Consider the following 17804-nt stretch of genomic DNA (forward strand, 5'->3'; position numbering starts at 1 on the left):
AGAGCCCAACTAAAGAAAACACTGACCACCAAAATGGTAACTTGAAAAGAAAAATTCCATAAAATATTACCGTCTAAACTTCTGTTGAATCTCAAGAACTTTTGTCGATGTATGTCAGAAATAAAGTCAAACTGGTAATAATAAGTGCAACAATGACTCGAAGTCAGTTGTAATTCTTGTGTTTCTCTTTTTTCTGTTATTGTTTTTTCTCTTTCCGTCAATGATTCTGCTTATTAACATCAGGTGTCACCACTAATGGCCAATCACTTAATTAATCACTTAATTATCTCATTAACTTCAACACTGTTTCAGTGTTAACTTAATTATCTCATTAACTTCAACACTGCTTCAGTGTTAATTTTTAACACCCTGTAGTGTGGACACATATAAACACTGAGGAGTGTTAATTTAACACTGGGGATTTTGCTGTGTATTAGCCTACATTAACTACATTTTTATATAACCCTCCCTCCCTTTTATTTCTAGTTATTTGTTATTTTATTTATTTACTTATTTAATATTGAATATTTGATATTCAAATAATATTACTTGAATAACTATTAGAAATTATGTGTCATTATAAGAGTTTGATATAAATATGTTAATGTTAAAATTGTATTACTATTTTTATTGTTTTTTGTCTTTTCCCCCTTAAATCATATGTAAAAGTGTCTATGTACTTTTTGCTTTTTGGTTATTGTTCTAATCATGTGTGTTTTTAGGCTATGTGTTGGTGGGTATTATCACAAAAGAAAAAAAGTAGAAGGAAAAATAAGGAATATTTATTGGGGGAAAATATGATGTCTTTAAAGGAACTGTCAATTTGTATAATTGTGTTAAATGTGTTTGAATTGAAAGACATAATAAAGTACATTATATATATATATATATATATATATATATATATATATATATATATATACTAAAATATTTGTTATTTGGACATTAGATGTGCCTTATTTAGAATTTTAAACCTGTGTGTATATTTTTATGATATAGCAATAACTGTAAAGGGACTATTGTAATGGGGTAAATCAAATGTAGGCTAATACTGTCAATTACTAAGCTCAGATTCATCTTACCAGTTAAAATTTATACTCTGCTTTTGTAATTATTTATTTTTAATTTTGTGATTCTAACTTCTGCTTTACAAAGCATTTTTCAGATTGTGTTATAATGTTCTTCTAATCATAAACATGTACTACAGCTGCCAAACAAAACCAGAGAGAAATGTATTCATAAATCTTTAAAACAATCTAATTAAATCTTGGGCACAAAACATTCAGCCAGTAAAAAAAGAAAACCTGTAGTATACATATATTGTATTTAGGCCTATCTATCTATCTATCTATATATATATATATAGGTCTATATTGTCTAATTTATCATTGTAGCCTTATTTAAGTTGATTTTCTGTATACTGTGTATTTATTTTTGGACTAATAGTGGTTAATAAAGTCCAATAATGGTATGAGAGAGTGTCAGTGGTAATATCATTGTGTTCTTGTCGGTCAGTGTTAGAGGATCTGTGTAACAACTGAGGCTTAGCCTGACAGTTAGCCTGCCCTGGACCAGGCTAGTTTCCCAGCATAAGTTGCCAGGGTAACTGAGTTTGAACTATTTTAAGTTTGCTTTATGAAACAGAATCCACCGACAATAAGTCTGACTAACCGAAATAAGCCTGGCTTATACTCTAATCTTGTTTTATGGAACAGCCCCCTGAACTGAATGACTAAATCAAATCTGTAACTATGACAACAAACAAGGCAGGGAGAAAAGGTCAAACTGAGGTGATTTGTGACAAATTAAAGTATGTTAATATACTAATATATTTAAAAAATACATAAACAACATTATTTTAAAAACTAAAGTTTCTGAAAGCATTGAAGGAGATCCCATAATAATTTAATATAGATTTATATAGTAACAATAAATTATATTTTATTATGTGATTAATATCACATTTTTAAATATGGTTTCATCATACATATTGTGATTATCTCTAAGTTGGACACCCAACTTAATATATAAAATTTACCATCTGAATCTAAACATGTCATGTCAACAAATGGAAAAGTCAGCCAGCTATTTATTATCATGTTAATTATTGTGCCTTTAGCCCCAACATATTCTTCCATTATTTAAAAAAACAAACAAAAAAAAAAAAAACTGGTGCTTTAATTACCTTGAACAAAACTGAAAATCATTAGGAAGACCTTTGTTTCAAAATATATTCAAGACTTTCAGCGATTCTCATCAGCTACTTAAATCTACAACATTTTAAAAAACATCAAATATTAGATACATTTAGCACAGAATCAACTTTGTGCTGCTGCCCGCAATTGTGTCAAGGATCAGCCAAATTTCTACGTGCATCTTGAAAAGCGGATGTTTTGAAAAGTGCTATGGCAAGCTTTTGTGCCATTTAGGGGTTTTGAGGAAAATAAAATAAAAGTCACATTTTACCCAGGTGCGCCTTTAGCCCTGTTGTACCCTAATGTGATCTCTTGTACCTCTAATATGTGAGGAGCTTAAGTTCAATAAACATGAATAAAGTACTAAAAAAATCTAGACTTGTGTGGTTTGCAGTTTGGAGAACGAGTCAAGAACTCTTGATAAAGTTGTTCTATATTAAGTCTTTAATATAGGTTTTGTGATGCAGGTGCAATGTTATAATGAATTGTATTGTGATTTGTTTTATGATGTATATAGAAACACAAGATACTAGCCCTAAAAGACACACAAGCACATTTCACTATACAGCAAAGACAACATATTTGAGGTTGGTGTTATATATATATATACTAAAAATAATATGTATAAAATTGGGTAAAAGAGAATGACACCTATGATGAAAAACATTTTAGATTTCAGCCTCACTTCTTTCCGATTCTATTTCATTTATGTTTTTCTTTATAATTCAGTCCTTTGGCTAGCCAAACTGATGGTTCATAACTAATGTTCATGTGCAGTGGGAACAAATGCTCCAGGCCTGCTCAGACTGCTGAGCTGGAGAGTTTGACCCACCCCACCTCAGTATAAGCCCCCGTGATATGCCAGTACAATGCTGCCATCAGTTTGGTCCAGGATGTCTGCACCTCTGGGGTAAAGCACTCTCCAAAATCCTCTGCAAGTATCTCCAGAATAACCCCACTTAAGATCTGTTGTGAAAAGAAATAAAGTAAATTGTTGAAAGAGGATTGAAACAGAGCACAAATAGATCATTGGTTGGTTTAGTAAGGAATCTAGCTTTCGCCTGGTTTACAGTGCATATTGGTATAGGTAAAGCTGCCTATCAATTAACAAAAGTGTCTTAATATTTTCATTCATGACCCTGGAGGAAGTGATTTATCTTATGATATTATCTTTAAAAACAAACCCCTATGACTAATGCATGTCAGATGAAAACTTTGCCACTTCAAGACCCTAATCTGTTGAAAATACACGTGAATTAAATGTTTTGTCAAGATCTAAATTCACCATCTCTTAGGGGCAGAATGTAATCGTATCCAGAGAATGCTTTAGACCACAACAACTACAAATATTATGATGTCAAATTTAATTTGCTTTATGAAATGAAAACTCTCCAAAGCCTGAAAAAAGTAATTGATTTAATGCACATTAAAAAAGAAAATGCATGTTTTGTGCCATGAAAAGATCAATTACTGAAACCATAAGGTTTGTAACAGCTAGAGATAAAATGTCTAACCTGGAGTGCCTTACTCAGTAGTGATGAATGAGGGGATAGTGATTCTTCTAATTCATGAGTCATCCCTTATTAAGATAAAATTCTCAAACTTGTTATCATCCCAGATATTTAATCATTTGGCAACTGCAATCCTAACACTTTGTGCCAGTGGGCAAAATTATTTTTGGTTACACTTTATTTTAAGGTGTCATTGTTACAGTGTAATTTTTTATTTAAGTACTGAGTAATATTAAGCAACTACATGTACTTCCTATAGGGTTAGGGTAGGATTTGGTTGAGGGTTAGTTGCATGTAATTATGCATAATTTATTGTTATTACTATGGTAAGTACATGTAACATACGTAACGACACTGTAAAATAAAGTGTTACATTATTTTCTTAAATCTTATTTTTCTTACTTTGAAGTACATTGGCTCCACTTTGTATTTGAGGGCATGTGCTTTTCCCACTAGTCCCAGCACAGATGAAACCTTCTCTGGATCATGAAGGTTCTCCACAACTGTGTTGATGGCATTCATGACACGACGGGCATGTTTCCTCAGCTGAGAGTTTTTCTCCATCTCTTCTGGATCTTCCATATCCTGGAACTGACTGAAGTACTGCTTTGCTGAGGGGAAGTTCACAAAGAATCTGAGAAACACAGAAACAAGACCATCTAATATTGCAACCAGAGTTTAATAGACTTCCAAGTTAACATTTCAAAAGAAGGTTTGATTTCTATTATCCAGCAGTAACACAAACTGTGGCTTTTTCATCAAAGAAAACTTTGATGAAAATTGCTTTTATATTGTGTCATTTTTACATTTGCTGTATGTTTGCGTTTTAATTATATGTAGGATATCACAAAATATTTGTTAACATTGTAGTAGAGATAGAATGTTTAAATTCATACTGGCCTCAGAAGCTAAGACATATTTTTTATCAGTTTATTACAGTAAGACACTAGAAATGTTCTAAGGCCCATGATAACCAAAGCCATCACTCTTTGTTAACATTTTGCCCATGGGTATACTTCTCAGCTAAGAAGAAATAGAGTATTTATGCCTTTGGAATCCAGAGAGCACAAGCTGCATAAATTAGATAGACACAAGCCAATAAATGCAAATTATGAAAAATTATAGACTGGAAGACTAGGAAGGAGGAATGAATAAAGCTAAAAGCAGAGAGAGAAATTTTGGGCAATGAATGGCAGCGTGGTGTAAGACTGCAGTGCAGAGCTGAAGTGGCTCTGATGAGAAGGGTGTCATTAAGTCACAGCAGGGAAAATGAGAGGCAGGTGCACAGACAGAGAGAGTGAGAGAGTAAGAGTTCAAACCAACCAGTCACTACAGTGCTTTAGCTCTGTTGGTTTAAGAGCCTCAGCATTGATAATGAACATATTATACTCTAATATTCAAGAGTGCAAATCTCTCATAAATGACAACTGCTCCTCTGTTTCTGTTTTCAGTTCCGCAGTTGGCTTTAAAATTGTCAGCTTTGTGCCTGGCAGTATCCTGTTAAAAGATGACTGAAAACTTTTAGCTACATAAACATTACAAAACTGCATATTTAGCTGTAACATACAAAATTGTACAGAATGTTAATATTTGCAAAGAGTGCAATTGTCTGTTCAGAAAGCTTTAGCTATTATAATAGAGTTCATTTTGATGGTCCTCGAATCTGAGATATTTTTTTAAGACACTCTGTGGTTGTTTCTTATTTATTTACATACTTTTGCCATCAAACTGATAAGCAATATCACACTCACAGTTGTGCAATATGGCTCTATATCTATGGGGCGCCGTTTGTAAAGCGGCTCACGCTGAATATAACAGTAACATTTTGTCACATTTAGCTTCAAACAATGTTTAAAAAACTGGTATGAATTTTTGACGGTCATTTTTAGCACATTTACATGTACAACAATATTTGTCAACTTAGAGATATTTTAAATAGTTAAATCTAAATATTAAATGTTACACCTAAATGTTAAATCTAAATCTAAATGTTAAATCTAAATCTAAATGTTAAATCTAAATGTTAAATCTAAATCTAAATGTTAAATCTAAATATTAAATCTAAATCTAAATGTTAAATCTAAATGTTAAATCTAAATCTAAATCTAAATGTTAAATCTAAATGTTAAATCTAAATGTTAAATCTATTTCTAAATCTAAATGTTGAATCTAAATGTTAAATCTAAATCTAAATGTTGAATCTAAATGTTTCAGGTGAAACTAAATATTTAACTAATATGCAAATTCAAAATGCCGGTAACCGGAAGTGCCAAAATAAAAGCTCGAGGAGGTCAGTGTAACGTCTCAGGGTTGAAGAAGATGAAATTCCAGGCAAAGATCCAAAATACTCAATATATTTATTTAAACTGAAGAATATTCGAAACAGTGTGCGTGCACAGACAGAGTGCTAACAACACAAACATTGACCGACAACTGAATAGTGAAAAAGGGAGAACTTAAATACACAGACAGATGAACACAAGACAGGTGATGCAAATGATGATGATGAACAGGTGGGTAATGGAGGGAGTGAGTTCAGGTGTGGAAACAAGGAGGATTCTGGGAACTGTAGTGATGACAAGACGATGACAGACGGTGGATGTGACAGTCAGTGTGTGTTTATAGCATGGTTTATAGTGTCAAATAACAAACAAAAACCATCTCATCCGAGGAAATGGTCTCTTGGACATGGATTATCGTGATAATAACTACCTAAAATAATGGGGCGGTTGCTGTCATTGTTGAAACATTTTGAATAGCCGCCAGGACGGCTCTGCCGATGCTCTCGGCTAACGCAGATTCGTTGGACATTTTGAACGACAGTAACATTACCGTACCTGGTCAGGGGCGGGCGGGGATATAGGCTCTTGCTGGCCTTTAAGCAAGCGAACATGACAGAGAGTGATGACAGAGTGATGACATGACATTCAGTCAAAGTGAGCCCCCTCGTGGCTGGCTATTATGGCTACAGGTCATAAGTCCCGCATTTTTCATAAAAGTGACACTAGCCTACTCTTCAAATACAGTTTCTCCAAACGTGTTTATTATTTTAGGTAGTTATTATCACGATAATCCATGTCCAAGAGTCCATTTCCTCGGATGAGATGGTTTTTATTTGTTATTTGACACTATAAACCATGCTATAAACACACACTGACCTCCTCGAGCTTTTATTTTGGCACTTCCGGTTACCGGCATTTTGAATTTGCATATTAGTTAAATATTTAGTTTCACCTGAAACATTTAGATACAACATTTATATTTAGATTTAGATTTAACATTTAGATTTAACATTTAGATTTAGATTTAGATTTAATATTTAGATTTAACATTTAGATTTAGATTTAGATTTAACATTTAGATTTAACATTTAGATTTAACATTTAGATTTAGATTTAGATTTAATATTTAGATTTAACATTTAGATTTAACATTTAGATTTAACATTTAGATTTAGATTTAACATTTAGATTTAGATTTAGATTTAGATTTAGCATTTAGATTTAACATTTAGGTGTAACATTTAATATTTAGATTTAACTATTTAAAATATCTCTAAGTTGACAAATATTGTTGTACATGTAAATGTGCTGAAAAGTGACCGTCAAAAATTCATACCAGTTTTTTAAACATTGTTTGAAGCTAAATGTGACAAAATGTTGCTGTTATTTTCAGCGTGAGCCACTTTAAAAACGGCGCCCCATATATATCAGCATGACTGTTGGTGTGTTCAAGTCATATCGGAAAGATCATGTTTACTAGTTGAATACACATCAACGCCACCACAAAGTCGTAAATAAGTGGGAAGCTCAGGATTGTACAGAGTTTATGAGTGTGGTGGGTGTGTCAGTAAGAAACTTGAAATACCACAATACTTATGTATTTAGCATGTTATCTATAAGCTGGTGTGCTCCAAAACAATGACAAAATTCGCATTTAGAAGATATAAGCATTCAAAACTTAAAGTCTCTCACTTCCGCCAATATGGATCAATGATTTTGATGAAATCTGTCACGGTTCACAAATCCTTGTGTTCATTTTGTGGATCTGTTGGTGTGTGGTAGGTGTTGGGTCTATGTATGTGTTGCTTGTTTGTTGCCTAGTGACCAGCTCATTACTCCAATCAGTCACTTCAGCTGCAGCTAGTTTACTGCCTATATCTAGCTGGAGTGAGTTATGCTGGGTGTCGGTTCATCACTCATGTCTTGTTCTCGTTGCCAGTTACCTCGTCAGAACTGCCTGCTGTGTTTGATCCCCGCGTTCTCCTCTGAGTCCTGTGTGGCACTGGATTACCAGTTCGGGGATTTACATCGACCAGTCTCTTGTAGTACACCCTGAGTATTCCTATTATGGTATCGTCTGTCAAGTTTCATCAGTCTCCTGCATCTTGTCTGATCTGAGTACTTTCTCTGTCTAATAAACTTGAGCTACTTGCATTTGGATCTGGAACTCGTTATTGTGACAGAACGAACCGACCAACATCATGGATCCAGCAAGTGTGTCCGAATTGAGCGCAATCCTGTCAAAGAGCGATATTCGCATGCAACATTCGCGCTGTTCAGGCGCTGGTGACCCAAGTCTCCGAACTAACGACCCAGCTGCAACAACTAAGGACTGAGACTGCGTCTGTGCAACAACAAGTCACCGCCATCCCATCTGCTTTTGCCGCTCAGAGTCAGACCACTCGTGCCACTGAGCCCCGTCTTCCGCCTCCAGCATTCTACTCCGGTGAGCCCCAGTTATGTCGCTCGTTTTTAGCCAAATGTTCTCTGTACATCTCTCTTCAACCTTCATCATTTCCTACGGAGGAGGCTAAGGTGGCCTTTGTTATAACCCTGCTCTCGGGTCGAGCGGCCAGTTGGGGAACTACTGTGTGGGAACAGAGACTTCCGTGCTGTGCTTCATTTGAGACATTCTCCCGGGAGCTCAGAAAGTTCTTTGATCGCGCTGCTTCTGGTAGAGACGCTGCGTGACTTCTCGCGGAGCTGTGTCACGGAGATCGTACTGTAACAGACTATTCAATTGAATTTTGCACATTGGCTGCGGAGTGTGGCTGGAATTCAGAGGCTCAATGGGACATGTTTTTATACGGACTTTCTGAGACCATAAAGGATGAAATTTACTCTTTGGATTTACCCGCGGGGGTGGATAAACTTATAGATATGGCTATTCAGGTGGATACGAGACTACGGCGACGGGGTCCACGGACACGGCGAGAGTGGCCTGCCAGTGCATAGAGTAAGGTGTCTTTTTCTCCTGGTGAAACTGTCTTTTCCAGATCCTGAACCCATGCAAATGGGCAGGTCCCGTCTATTGCAACAGGAGAAACAAAGAAGAAGAGAGAGGGGACTGTGTCTGTATTGTGGAGCCGCCGGTCACATCGCTCTGCAGTGTCCGGTAAAAGCCAGCACCCGCCAGTAGGTAAGAGGTTACTGACGGGTGGAACTACACTGACTTAATCCTCTTTTTCAGCTACTCACCTTTCTGTGAGTTTGAGATTACCTTCTCAGAGTTTTGATTGTGAGGCTCTGGTTGACTCAGGAGCGGAGGGTAATTTTTTAGACATTAACCTGGCTCTTAAGCTCATGATGCCGGTGATGACACTCTCTCAACCTATCTCGGTCATTGCACTTAATGGTCAACTATTACCCTCAGTCACACATTCCACTGCCACCGTAAGACTCGTCACCTCAGGCAATCATTCTGAGGATATTGACTTTCTTTTGATCGACTCTCCTTCTGCTCCTGTGGTTCTGGGACACCCCTGGCTGGCGCTCCATAATCCTCATATAAACTGCCGTATGAATTCTGTTTTCGCTTGGAGTGAATTTTGTCATGCCACTTGTTTGTTGTCTGCGTGTTCTTCTGTGTCTTGTTCTGTGTTTCAGGATGAACACATGGATTTGTCTAATGTGCCTTCGGAGTATCTGGACCTGAAGGGAGTGTTCAGTAAGTCTCGGGCTGCTTCTCTACCTCCGCATCGTCCCTATGACTGTGCTATAGATTTACTGCCAGGTATGTCTCCGCCTAAGGGCAAGTTATACTCACTTTTTGCCCCAGAAAGGGAGGCCATGGAGAAATATATTTCTGATTCTCTGACATGTGGGTTCATCCGCCCTTCCTCTTATCCAGCGGGGGCAGGGTTCTTTTTTGTGGGTAAGAAGGATGGTTCTCTGCGACCTTGTATTGACTACCGAGGGTTGAACAACATCACGGTAAAGAATACCTATCCTTTGCCGTTGATGTCTTCAGCCTTCTAGCGGTTGCAGGGAGCATCCGTCTTCACAAAATTGGACTTATGTAACGCTTATCATTTGGTTCGCATAAGGAAGGGGGATGAATGGAAGACTGCTTTTAACACCCCCAAGGGGCACATTGAATATTTGGTTATGCCTTTCGGGCTGTCCAACTCCCCCGCAGTTTTCCAGGCACTCGTGAATGACGTGCTGAGAGATATGGTAGATCAGTTCATATATGTTTACCTGGATGACATATTGATATTTTCTTCTTCTCTCCAGGAACACGTTCAGCACGTCAGACGAGTGCTCCAGAGACTGTTAGAGAATGGTCTTTTTGTCAAGGCGGAGAAATGTTCGTTCCATGCACAGTCGGTTCCATTTCTGGGTTATATCATCTCCTCCGAGGGTGTGTGCATGGATCCTGACAAGGTTAAGGCTGTGGTGGATTGGTCAACTCCAGATTCCCGTAAGGCCCTACAGAGGTTTCTGGGGTTCGCCAATTTTTACCGGCGTTTCATTCGCAATTTCAGCCAACTAGCCGCTCCTCTGACTGCCTTGACCTCCACCAAGACGACGTTCAGGTGGTCTGGTGCAGCTGAGGCTGCATTTACCAACCTCAAGAGCCACTTCGTTTCAGCTCCCATTCTTGTAGCCCCTGATCCATCACGTCAGTTTGTGGTGGAGGTCGACACATCAGAGGTGGGGGTAGGAGCGGTTCTTTCCCAGCGCTCACCCATAAGATAAGATGCACACTTGCACGTTTTTTTCTCATCGTTTATCGTCTGCTGAGTGTAATTATGACATTGGTAACAGAGAGTTACTGGCAGTCAAGCTAGCGTTGGAAGAGTGACGCCATTGGCTAGAGGGTTCGGGGGTACCTTTTATCTTCTGGACCGATCATAAGAACGTTGAATATATCAGGTCTGCTAAACGACTTAACTCCAGGCAGGCTCGGTGGGCACTTTTTTTTGGACGTTTTGACTTTTTACTATCGTATCGTCCGGGTTCTAAGAACATCAAACCCGATGCTTTATCTCGAATATTTGACCGTTCTGTTCGCCCGTCCACTCCCAAGTGCATTTTTCCTGAGAGACTCATTGGCCCTCATTTATCAAAAGTGCGTACACCAAATTTCCAGCGTACACCTGGCGTACACCCAAAACCACGGTGACTTTGAGATTTATCAATATGGACTTTGGCGTACGGCACGCTCAAATCCTACACCTGCTCAGGAGGTGGTGTACGCACGTTTTGAGTGCGGGAATGCGCAGAAAAACAATTCCTAACACCACAAAACGCACTGACAAACTAAAAGATATGATATATTATGACCCACTGTAAAAAAAACAACAACATAGTAATTATAAACTTCAATGTTTATTTTTGTGCAACATGGACTTCAATGATTAATTTGTGTGACTTTACCAAATCATTTGATTTGTAGGCATATGTATTCCTTCAGTTGCGAGCCTGTGCGCTTTACCTGACGTTTCAAGCCTTGTTTATACTTTCGCCTGGCTCCGCAGCGCGAGTCTCCGCAGACTGCGCGCGCACCTCCCCAAACTGACGAGGCGTTTATACTCGACGCGCTCGCCGTTGTACTATTCTTTGAAACGATGGTTAGGCAGGGTTAGGCCCGGCAGGTATGCACGGACTGGGTTTAGTAATGAAAGGCTTTCAATGACCAAAAAAATAATTCAGACTGACAAAATAATAAAAATGCCATTCTTCTTCTTTTAAATAATAATAATACAAATAATAATAACGACATTCTTCTTCTAAATAACAATAAGCGTCATTAATAATAAAAATCTGGAAATCAATTTTGTTTCTTTCCACTTCTCTGGTTTCGCTTTCTCTTTCTCAAAGAAGTTTCTCTTTAATTTGCCGTCTTCCGTGTGTCCATGGCGTAAAATGAGGGCGTGGGGGGAGCGGAAACTTGAATATATATAGGGGCGTGTTATTCTAATGACGATCGATTTCAGCCGCAGCATTTATCAAGGGCAGGTATTGCGTACACCAGAATTTCAAAGGTACGCACAGCTTCATAAATCAGGCGATGAGAGGAGTGTAAGCATAATCTTACGCCAATATATACGCCCGTTTCTACGCAAGATTGATAAATGAGGGCCATTGTCTCCACACTCGTATGGGAGATCGAGTAGAAGGTCCTTTCGGCCTTAGAAGGGGTAACGCCTCTGCCCGAGTGTCCACCGAGTCGTTTATTCGTGCCGGAGCAGTTACGGTCCGACGTGATTCAGTGGGGTCATCCAGGAGTCAATCGCACCAGTTTTTTGGTCAAGCAACGATTATGGTGGCCTTCCATGGCTCGCGACATTCGAAGTTTAGTTTTGGCATGTTCAGTCTGTGCTCGTGGTAAGACTTCCAATCACCCACCGGATGGGTTACTCCAACCACTATGTGTCCCTTCGAGACCCTGGTCCCACATCGCGCTAGATTTTGTCACTGCCCTCCCACCCTCCCAGGGCAATACGGTTGTTTTGACCGTAGTCAGGGACGGACTGACAATCTGTGCATTCTGGAAAAGTCCAGAACGGCCGACCAAACGAGGGCTGTCGGCACAAAGTCTAATAAAGCAATATGAACAGCCAACAGCAGGGGCACTAATACGATCACTTATATGATACGTTTAAAAAAACAACAACTGAGGAAGAAGAGTCGGCCTACTAGCCACTGACAGAAAGTTTGTTTATAAGGCTTACCTATACTGCACTTTTAAATTTGCTTACATTATATTTGAATAGTTGAGTTATAGCAGTGGTCTCCAACGTGGTGCCTGTGAGTTGCCCGCTAAACACATTATATTAATAGCCACAACTTGCCAATAGCGATCCACTGTAATTCGGGGCTCCCGACTAAATGGTATCATTTTGCGACCTTTTTTGTGCCGGTGCAACTAAACATTTGCACTTTTGCCTCTACATAATTATATTATATATATCTAGCTGGAGTGAGTTATGCTGGGTGTCGGTTCGTCACTCATGTCTTGTTCTCGTTGCCAGTTACCTCGTCAGAACTGCCTGCTGTGTTTGATCCCCGCGTTCTCCTCTGAGTCCTGTGTGGCGCTGGATTACCAGTTCGGGGATTTACATCGACCAGTCTCTTGAAGTGCACCCGGAGTATTCCTATTATGGCATAGTCTGTCAAGTTTCATCAGTCTCCTGCATCTTGTCTGATCTGAGTACTTTCTCTATCTAATAAACTTGAGCTACTTGCATTTGGATCTGGAACTCGTTATTGTGACAGAAATCACCCTGCACTTCAGCTTCTCACCTAATTTTCTGTCCAATCAAATGCTCTCTAGAATCGAAAGCATCCCGCCCCCTACATTATAAATAGACGCTGAAATTGCAACTAAAATTGGTCACTTGTTCACACATTTAATATTTTCGATATGGTGAATGGCACATAGTGCACTATATATGGGACAGGCAACGATTCAGACAGTGTAAATATGCTTTCCATTGGGGTGAATGAAGTTTGGTTTCACATTAGCGTCACGTGAACTGCTGCAGTGTGCACACAGTCTGTTCCGGTCCAGAGACTTGACAGGACAGAGCAGATCATATACACAAGAAAATGTATCAGACCCATTTGAATTCAGAAAAGAATGCTATTTTAAAGTGATATGGAGGAGATTATGAGGAGAAATTGTTAGACATTAAGAGGAAACTGCAGTTTTACCAAACTCAACGGCTCTGCCCCGGTTGTGATATAAATGAAACGAGGTGGAGCTGTTTGATATGTCCGGCCCTGTCTTCCTGTTTCAGTGGAAATTACGTCAACACATTGGATAATGCTGTGCATTTCACAGCACTTCAGTGGGCCTTTAACATGGGCTCAATTAGAAATAATATATTGAGCCAATGGAAAATGTAGTTTACCAAACTGTGTTGTTGGTCCAATTAAATATTTTAAATTTTGGTAGCAATTTTATTTCTCACTATCCCAAGAGAAAAAGAAAAAGAAAAACATAAATATATTAAGCAAAATACAGAACACAGACAACAGGTTTGACATTTTGTCACTTGACTTTATTAACAAATCAATTCCAACACAGGATATTTTGTGAAAATACCTTATTTAAAATAAGGAAAAACAATGAATACATTAAAAAAAGTCTTCTGTATAACAGGATGTCTTGATGTGGTGAAGAAAACTTTCAAAAGCAGCACTGCATAGGTTTTAAAATCTGCAAATAAAAATAAAAACAAAGGACAAAGGACAAATTAATGACAAAGTTCCCTGCATCACATCTGACAGCTGACAGAACAGAAGTTACTTAATTATATAATGAGAATGATACTTGTGTCAGGCTATGTAGATTTTGCTTTATTGTTTATTTTGTGTTTTCAGGACTGCTTAAAGTTTAAAAAATATATATATATATTGGATTAATAAAAATAATCACACGCTTGACATATTTGATATTAAAAGGCAGTAAGTGTCTAACAGCACTGTGTTCTCACATATCACACAAATTACATCTCAGAAGCAAACAGTATTGTAGACATACAGTATATGACATGAGGAAAATAAAACTATTGGCTACCATCAGATAATTATGTGGTAACCGGGAAAACGTGATCATGAAACCAATGAATGCATGAACTCGCAATTCCACAAAATGTCTTTTAAACTTTATACTGGGTCCTGAACTTTGGAGTATAATTTCAGTGCTCAATACTTACCATAACGTCTTGAAACTTGGGACGATGAATATCTGTATTCTCTTCGGAATGTTTGTTTCGGTCTTCAGCACCGGCTGGCTTGGCTCTGTGAGAGCGATCTATGATTTTTAATGAGAATAAAAGCGAGGCTGTGAGTTGTGGGTTGTACTCTCTTCAGAGGGTTGTACTGTTATTTAATGTGTTTTTGGATTGTTCTGCTTATGAAACACTGCAAAAATGTCTTTCCAAGAAATTTCTGTAGACAAAAAACTCTAGAACACATGAGCTGTGGAACATTATTAGTGATCTAGGAGCTTTTTACAGCGGATACCATTGATAACATGGCAAGTCTATTCCTCACAGCCTCGATTGTATACCTGTCATACTCATGGCTCTGAATTAGGAGCGTCGGCTACATTTGTGGGGTTCGCAAATAGAACAAGTGGAGGGGTTTGAGAAGGCTTTGGCCCTTTCTCAGCCCTCAGCTTTGAAGTGGGGGATATTGGTGATTCGCCTGCCGTATCCCTGATGAGGGATATGAGGAGCTCATGGAGGTTGTGTCTCGTTTTCTAAATGAAACATTGACTGGCCAGCCGAGAAGCGGGAAGTGAAGAGAAAAATCAAGCTGCATTAGCAGTCACAGCCACAACCTCCACGTCAGGGCTTACTGTTAGTCCCAGATCTCCACACTGAGGTGGAAGAAGCCATTCTCCTCCCGCCTAACCAGTCCCACGGTTCACCACTATTCATTGATCGTGGGGCTAAAGGGAAATGGCTATGGGACGATGTCCAGGTTTGAAGAGACACTGGCTGCTTATCACTCCCCTGACGCTGCGTTGTTCTGTAAAGCCCCGATGCTGCCCACCAAGCCTCGATCTATGAATTCTTAGCTGGTGGGCAAGTCGTACATGGCAGCATGTCAGGCCAGCGCTTGTTTACACACATTGGGTACCTTACAAGTGTACCAGGCTGACCTACTCAGGGAGAAGGCCTACTGTAAGGCCTAGAGCTTCGAATATCAAAGGCATCCGCCCAGGCAGTGCTTTGGCTCTAAGGGAGCATACTCAACCATTCCAAATGGGAGGAGGGAGTATCTAATCGGTCTCTACCTGAGCCTGGATGATGAAGGGTGATATCATACGAGCTATGGGTAGCAAGGTACTCTAAATAATGACCCTAAAAAGGGGAGTACTATCAGCATGACTATGAGGAATGTATCAGGGTCGAGGCCTATTATCTTGTATTTTTTACAAGACAGATTTTATATTCTCTACTAAACCCAAGGAAATGGAAGCCACTGTAAGTGGCCAACGACATTCAACCTTATGACTTGAATTATTTTATTCAAGGGGCTCAGCGGAAAAAATCATTTTTCAATTTTAAGGGCTAGCTGGATAAACTAGCTACAATAATCAGCTCTAAAGGGCGGAGGCCTGAGTATTCTGCTTCTTACTTTCTAGAGAGAAAGGCCTGACAACTCCCATGAGATATCTGCATGGGAGGCTTTTTGAAGGTAGCTTGCTACCTATGCTGCTATCTACCCTGTAACACCATTAGCATTTTTACACCTCGTGCAAAAGGCGGACCTTGGCTAGATGACTCTTGTAGTAAGAGGAGGCCAGTGCTAGGAAAAACTAGATTTACAGGAATAAAATCTCATGATGGGCTCTAGCTCTAAGTAACCTACACTCAGATACTGAGAGACTCAAGGCGAGAATGCTTAGCAGACTGCCACCATTACAACCAAACTCTGTCACCCATCGATTTATGTGACCGCGTGATAGCCACACATTGGGGGTAACTCTGCATGTATTCATTTCCCAACACATACATTCCACCTATACATTCACATACTGATACAGAGTAATTTTCTTTCTCTTCCTCTACCCTTTAATTTAAGTTTATAATATATATTTGAAGGTTTATGTTATATCTGATAAAAATGCTACACAGATTTTGTTTGACATATTTGCAATTTTGTATTTATTTATTTTAGTACTTCATTCATTGGTTTGGGGTGCACACTTACTAGCTTGCATTGTGCTATTTCTGTTCTCTTATCCTTGTTTCTATTGAGTTTAAGTTACTGTGAGGTGGATTGAAGGTGAGATGAATGACATTGGCTGTGGTGTGTGCATCTATCAGTTATAGCAGTCTTGACTGGAAAAAGTTGAATTGTAAATAATTTGTTGATTGTATGGTTTCCCCTGTTTTTTTTTTATAGTAAGCTCACAGTTTGTCTTAAAGGAGTCATAACCTGTAATTTTCACTTTTCCACGAGAATCAATGTATGTTATGATTGCCTAACGATTATACACTGGCTGGGAAGCCGATATTTAAAAGTGAAGCGTTTGTTTACCCCTGGGTTCGTAAAACAGCCCACGTGCACGCGCACTCAAATATGAGATTTTAATTTCTGGGAATGGCTGCTACTTTGCAAACAACAAATGACTGAGATTGCAGTTACATTTAAAGTTACGCTAACGGAGCATGGCAGTCATAGTAATGAGAAATCAGAAAAAACTTGCGCCATGATGTCATTTTGGAATGATATGCTGAAGAGTTACCTGCGGTGTCAACCCCCCTCCTTCCTGCCACCAATCAACGCGCTCCTCATTTGCATTATTAAAATGACCGTCCACGACAGCCAAAATATCGCATCAGATCTCGCGAGACAATAATGCCTTTAGAAATAAGGGTCAGAGGAGCTCTGTGTTTATTTTTTTTTCCACTTTTCTTTTTTAGAAGGGCCTGAAAGACTATAATAGAGCATGGGTATCCAAGGTAATACTAGGTTATGACTCCTTTAAATACCTGTCTGTTGTCTCAGTGTCACAGGTTGTAGGGAACACGAAGACAATGATAAAGGATTAAATAGTACTTTAATATAACTCACATATAATGACACACAGGATAACCTCCACAACACATTAATGAGACCGGACAAAAAACACTGAAAACACAGGAACTTATATACAGACGATAATAAGGTGAACACAGCTGAACATAATGACAAATCATATGTTACCATGACGATACACGAGTGGCGGGAAAATAACAAAGGAAAAAGTCAGTGAAAGTGAAAGTGAAACTAAAATGACACAGACAGACTAAAAACTAAAAACTTTTTATGCGTTTTGGCCGTTCGTTTACACGACAATGGCGTTT

At 38.7% G+C, this 17804-nt stretch overlaps 1 protein-coding gene across 1 annotated transcript in view; it reads right to left on the bottom strand.

The window, feature by feature from the left end:
• Positions 1 to 2157: 2157 nt before the first annotated feature.
• Positions 2158 to 17804, bottom strand: part of cygb2 (cytoglobin 2) — a 38307-nt gene continuing 22660 nt past the window's right edge. The window contains exons 2-3 of the mRNA XM_079883262.1: positions 4109 to 4340; positions 2158 to 3161 (exon numbers count right to left, since the gene is read on the bottom strand). Coding sequence (XP_079739388.1) covers positions 2997 to 3161; positions 4109 to 4340 — 397 coding nt within the window. The 3' untranslated portion in view covers positions 2158 to 2996. The remainder of the gene's footprint in view (positions 3162 to 4108; positions 4341 to 17804) is intronic.

This window comes from Squalius cephalus (genome assembly GCF_949319135.1).
Source record: "Squalius cephalus genome assembly, chromosome: 10".
NCBI lineage: Eukaryota > Metazoa > Chordata > Actinopteri > Cypriniformes > Leuciscidae > Squalius > Squalius cephalus.